Raw genomic sequence first — 6,193 nt, 5'->3', positions numbered from 1 at the left:
TGGAGTTCATTTTTTCTCTCTTTTTTCCTAAAAAAGGTATTGGGGGTAAGATTAGCAACCTCTTGGAGTTGCTCTAAGCATCGGATAGAGACCTGTAATAATTCATTTTGTCCCAAAAATATGCGTCGTTTGGACCCTAGACGACGCGTTGAGATTCGCGCACGGGGGAAGGATTCCTGAAAAGTAGAGAGACTTGGCACGAGCACGACGCGGAATGAATCCGTCATTCACTGCGGGGACAGGGTACAGGGTACGGAGGGAGAAGGGAAAGTAGAGGGAAAGGAAGGAACCGGGAGGGAGGGGGGCAGTTGCGCCGGTGCCGGAGGAGAAGAGGGGAATCCAGGGCGGCCGCCGTCAGGCGCTCAGGTGCGATCCACCCCTCCTCCCCTCATCTCCCCCCCGCTGCGATTAGAGAGGTGCTTTCTTTCCCAAGCCCGGCGCGGCAGCCGGAGAAAGATTAGACTTCTTTCCCCCCCTTCGCTACTGCTGCTGCGGTTGCTGTGATCTAAGGCTAGGCAAAGGGAGGGGATTATTCCCCAGCAATACTCCTGGATCCGATCGTAGCGTAGATTGATTACTGTGTTCCTAACTTCCCTGCTGCTGTATCCAATCAAGTTCTCTGGCCGTACAATTTTCTGCTACGAATATGAATACGATTAACCCAAGGGTATCCCCATCCTTAGGATTTCGTTTCTTTTTTTTCCCAAACATTATTACCTAGTACCTACTACCAACATCTCTGCAGTATCATGATCAGAATTTAGCATCACCCTGTGGTGCTAGTATCTGAAGTACAATGGAAAACAACTCTAGTTGTATTGTAGTATTATAGGCAATTCAGCATGCCGCGTTCTCTATGTGCTTGCTTATTACTGCTTGCCTGCTTAACTGTTTCCGTGTCCTAGGCTACTAGCATATTCTGCATATCTCCCATTGATGATGATGGCTTTTTTGTAGTCTGATTTTAATTTCCTAAATCACAATTTAATTACCTGCAGAATTAGGTTAATCTGAACTAGCAAAGCACGCTTACAAGATGAGTGACAATCTAATGGATAAAGTCAATGCCCTTGGTGAGCGACTCAAGATAAGTGGGGCAGAAGTCAGCCGGAAGATGTCAGTCGGTGTGAGCAACATGAGTTTCAAGATGAAGGAGTTCTTCCAGGGCCAGAACATGGCGGACAAGATTGTCGACGAAGCGACGTTGGAGACCATGGACGCGCCTGACTGGGCTACCAACCTTGAGATATGTGATATGGTCAACACCGAGAGGGCCAACAGCGTTGAAGTGATCCGTGCCATCAAGAGAAGGATTATGCTGAAGAATCCGCGGGTGAAGTATCTATCTCTCGTACTACTCGAGACCATTGCTAAAAACTGTGACAAGGCTTTCTCTGAGATTGCTGCTGAGCGGGTGCTTGATGAAATGGTAAAACTTATTGATGATCCACAGACTATAGTGAACAACAGAAACAAGGCTCTTATGCTCATTGAAGCATGGGGAGAATCTGGAGATGATCTCCGTTACCTTCCTGTGTTTGAGGAAACGTACAAGGTAAATACAAAGTAATTCTTTGCTGTTGAATCACCTTGCTGCAATTTAACCTGAAACAGTTATCTGCAACTGACCTGAAAAGAAGCAGATCAAACTATTTAGGTCATGAATGGCATTAGATAGGTTATTGATAGGGAATGGCTTCTTTCTGTTACGCAGATGAACAGTACTTTGAGCATTATCAACATTACTTTATTAATAGTTTTCAATGCGTTCATAACATAATGCCATGCCTTTATTAATCAGTAATCTGAACTTGTACTGTCAGGCCTGTAGGATTCTCTTACTATAACTCATCTATATATTATCTCTTGGCATTCTTTGCAGAGCTTAAGATCTAGGGGAATTCGCTTCCCTGGGCGTGACGACGAGAGCCTAGCACCAATATTTACTCCACCCCGTTCAGTGCCTGCAGCGGAACAATATTCTGAGGCAGCACAAGAAGGGTATCAAGAAATTCCAGATGAGAGTTTTGTTCCAGCTCGCACTGTTCCCGCTGTGCAAATAAATGAGGCCTTTGAGGTGGCTCGTAATAGTGTTGAGCTTCTTTCCACAGTGCTATCTTCTTCTCAAAAAGAGGTTTTACAGGTTAGTATGTTCTCTGTACCATTGATTAAATCCTTGGGCTTAGGTGTCTTGCTTAGTATTAGCGCGCATTCCTTCCAAAGTATTGTTGATGAATTTATCTAGGATTATACATGAAGAAATTCTCATCTTTTCTGATTACCGCAGGTCCATATCACTTCCTATTTGTTTATCTTATAGAGATCTAACTCAATGCAAAACTACTACTGCTCTGTCATCACTTGTGTGTTGGTACGCATGCAGGATGACCTGACAACCACTCTTGTTCAACAATGCCAACAATGTCAGCACACGATCCAGAGAATTGTGGAAACGGCTGGTGATAACGAGGCTCAGCTCTTCGAGGCATTGAGCATTCATGAGGAACTGCAGAAGGTCCTGGCCAAGTACGAAGAACTCAAGGAACCTGTTCATGTTGAGCCAGAGCCAGAGCCCGCAATGATTCCAGTTACCGTAGAGCCTGAGGAATCCCCCCGCGCTGTGAGTAAAGAAGATGCCCATGTAAAGAAATCAGGAGGTTCTGGAGATCGGTCCGGCGGGGATGACTTGCTCCAGGATCTCGATGACATGATATTTGGTAAGAAAGGTGGCACCTCGTCACAGCGGGACACAACTCCTAAAAAGGACCAGAAGGACGACTTCATCACCTTCTGACTGCTAGATATTATACTCCTGTAAACAGATATGCGGTTTTGCCTAATTTCCATCTGTCAGTTGTTGCAGATGTGTGACATGCGCGTCTTTATCAGTGCTTTTCTTTTGGGTTGGTTACTGGGGCATGAGGAGTTGCTCACTTGCTTGCTGTACATGAATGGATGTAGAGGTTGCATAATGTAATAGACTGCTAGATACTGGTTTATGAGTTTCCTTACTGGATTCAGAAGCTGTGCGTTAGACATGCGTATCGTTGATATGCTTGGTAGATGATTTGGATTTTGAAGCTGCATCCATGGCCTTGCTGCCATAGCTTAGATTTCTAGCTGGAGCTCTTGTGTAGCATGCACAACTAGGATGGCCAGCGCGCTATGCCGCGCCCGTATAACCATGTGTTGCTGTCATCGCGTAATCACTTGTTATTGCTAATCACAAATAAAATGCCCGACAACACTGAAATGGACAAAAGAAAAAAACAATATAGCTAGATGGTCATTACATATCAAGAAGCTAGATAGCAAGAGTATCATCAGTCAACAGGCATACAACATTGGAGTAGGTAGTTGGTACATTCCCAGAAGAAAAATGTAAAGGGTCTTAATGTTGCGGGTTGGGGATTTTGTATTGAAACCTTCATAATATTACAGCAGTTTTGAAAACAATGTTTAAGGTACATGTGCGTGCACATTGGAAAACAAAAATGCTAAGCAAGCAAGAGAGAGAGAGAGAACGGTTCATAGAAATTGTAATACCTTGTGTGTGCCTTTCTTTCTTTTTTTTTTTTGAAACAGCCGGCATTACTACCCGGCATGCATTGATAGAGAAGACTGAACTTTTCATATCGTAAATATTGTAGGAATAATGTGAGCTTAAATTGGAAATCCGCATTGAGGAAGAGAAGATTAAGTATTGTAGCATCATGGCACAATTTATCAACATATTCATGCACAATTAAAACTAACATATTAAAACAACCCATGTATCACCGATTCATGGGAAAGTTGTAAGCAAAATATCAGGCAACAATGAACAAACAGAGCACATTAACCTTTAGCGAACGACACCCGGTTGATTTGCTCCTTGTTTACAACCTCCTCCCAGGTTATCCATTCGCTTACAGTAGACGAAATACAACGTGTAGCTCCACGTATCTGCGAGTCATAAGCATTACTTTAGAACTAACCATCATTTCAAAGAAGAAGGATAAGGATACATAGTAGTGACAGAATTCACAGCAGAGTATTCAACATATGAACCATTTACAAAGGAAGCAGGAACGGAACGCAGAGATATAGCCATGTCTATACGGGTTTCAGTATCAAATAATGCCAGCACACATATTACAGCATAGTAAAAAAGTTAGATAGTTTGTTGCTGCTGATTTTGGGTCCGAGAAAAAAAGCTAAAGTGCAACCAATAAATTATTTGCAAAGCTGCGATGTTGATGCAACAGGCAAAAAAAGGTGCGAATATACACATTGCACACGTACAAAATGTAGACCTGATTGCAGTTCAGGACCTTAGGCTCCGCCAGTCGACCACGGCCCGACCAGGCAGTCATACCGTCTGCGCCGCTCGCAAGTCGCACCACCGGCGGACTGAGCGTGCCCGCGAGGTACATTGGCCGAGCGCTCGTCCATCGCTAGCATCGACGCTTTGCCTTGCCTTCTTCGTGGCCGGCTGAGGAGAACGGCCATGAATTTGAGCCTGATCGTCGGCATCGATTTCTTCTGCGCACAAGGACGACAACTCATGGCGAGACAAGACTACCGCACGCAGACCTGGCCAACGTGGCAATCAACCCGGCGAAGCGTAGGAACGGCTCGATCTACTGCCAGGATAACACAAAGTATATGTACGTGGGGACGTAAAAATGAGCTGAAACGCCGATTCACCGTGCGGCCTATGAAGTTAGTGATTATTATGTCTCAATTTGGATCCGGAAGGTGCAGCAAGACCCTTATCATCTGCATTTTCAGCTTACCAGTAGTAAATCAGCGCTTGCTCTACGGACTCTGCCAAGTTAACCTATCTCATATGGGTCAAACGGAGGTATTGCCAAATGCCAAATATGTTGCAGGGACACAAACGTGGGCTCCTAGAAGTTAGATAAATAATATATCTTTAAAGCCCGTATAATCCATGTACAACATTTTTTAACATGTATCAACATTTATTAGCATTCATCAATTTTTTTTTAAAAAAATCTAACTTAATTGTTATCAACATTTCTTAAAATTGACCAACAATTTTTTTTATATAAGCCAACATTTTTCTTTAACTTTTTTACATTCACCAATATTATTGCTCAACAATTTTTTAACCAAATATTGCTCAACAATTTTTTACATGCATCAAATTTTTTTTGCACTTACTAACATTTTTCTTGCGCTCACCAATATTTTTTTGCTCAACATTTTTTTTACATTCATCTTTTTTATAAAAAATGTTCCGATAGTTCATTTAAAATGTTGAGATATGTTGAACCGTTGTGAATCAGTTATTAGGTTACTGCTGAGAGTTATAGATGTTTAATTATCTGCTTCTGAAAGATGGATAGGATTTCCAGACACAAACCAGTGGCTTGCCAGTTATCCTTATGCTGACGACATTCAGCTCAAGCCAATCATCATCAATGAACAAGAACTCGAATTTTCCATCAGAGAGCAAGGAAGAGAAGGCCCAATGGACTGATAAGCGCTGACAAACTGAGCACGAAGAAGAAGGAAAATGGCCCAACCGGCCTAATTGAGCCTGGAGGAGGCTGAGAGAGACCTTTTTTTTTTTTGGTTGGGACTGTAACCTCTTCCCTTCCCTGCCCTCCCTTCCCACTCTTTGGTCCTTTCAGCTCGTTTAGTTGAAGGTAATTGGTCGGAGGGAAAGGAAGTTTAGATGGAAGAGATTAAAATTCTATTATTTGTTTAGTGGGCATGCGGGTTTTAATAGGGTGAGGAATTGAAGTTTAGAGGAACAACTCCCACCAATCACTTTCCAGGAGGGGTGAGAGTTTATTTTAAGTGGAAGATGAATACATCTACATCGTTTATTATGACTTATATAATTTCACATATCTAAACCCTCACACCAAACATAGGATATCTTCTCACTTAAACTTCCACTCTTAATTCCCTCCAAAAGACAAACAAGAGAATGTCACTAAAAATCATATTCCCAATTGAATTCCCTCCGCCAACTCCCGCTATTAGTTCCCGTGCCCGTTGCCACATGCACCCTTTGGATAGTTAGCGCCGCCGCCGCAAGCAGAGTAATCAGAGAAGATATCGCAATGAGCAAGAACTTGCCGCTGCAGCGGTTTGTTTATCTGGTTGTGGACGGCGAGAAGCCGTGCACACTGGACCTGCACCGCATCGACATGTCGCGCTTCTTCAACCCGAGATC

At 43.2% G+C, this 6,193-nt stretch overlaps 1 protein-coding gene across 2 annotated transcripts; it reads left to right on the top strand.

Annotated features, from left to right (window-relative positions):
• The first annotated feature begins 207 nt into the window (after positions 1–207).
• LOC101761743 (TOM1-like protein 1) lies at positions 208–3,051 on the top strand. 2 transcript variants are annotated; one of them, XM_004983476.4, is made up of 4 exons: positions 208–366; positions 999–1,555; positions 1,883–2,143; positions 2,384–3,051. In XM_004983476.4, exons 2-4 carry the CDS (start codon positions 1,037–1,039, stop codon positions 2,792–2,794), a joined length of 1,191 nt encoding a protein of 396 aa, XP_004983533.1. In that variant the 5' UTR covers positions 208–366; positions 999–1,036; the 3' UTR covers positions 2,795–3,051. The 2 variants fall into 2 exon arrangements, with proteins under 2 accessions (XP_004983533.1, XP_022679215.1); XM_022823480.1 differs by having other exon boundaries at positions 243–416.
• The last annotated feature ends 3,142 nt before the right edge of the window (positions 3,052–6,193 follow it).

This window comes from Setaria italica, chromosome IX (genome assembly GCF_000263155.2).
Source record: "Setaria italica strain Yugu1 chromosome IX, Setaria_italica_v2.0, whole genome shotgun sequence".
Classification (NCBI taxonomy): domain Eukaryota; kingdom Viridiplantae; phylum Streptophyta; class Magnoliopsida; order Poales; family Poaceae; genus Setaria; species Setaria italica.
This window is presented reverse-complemented; position numbering and strand designations above follow the sequence as displayed.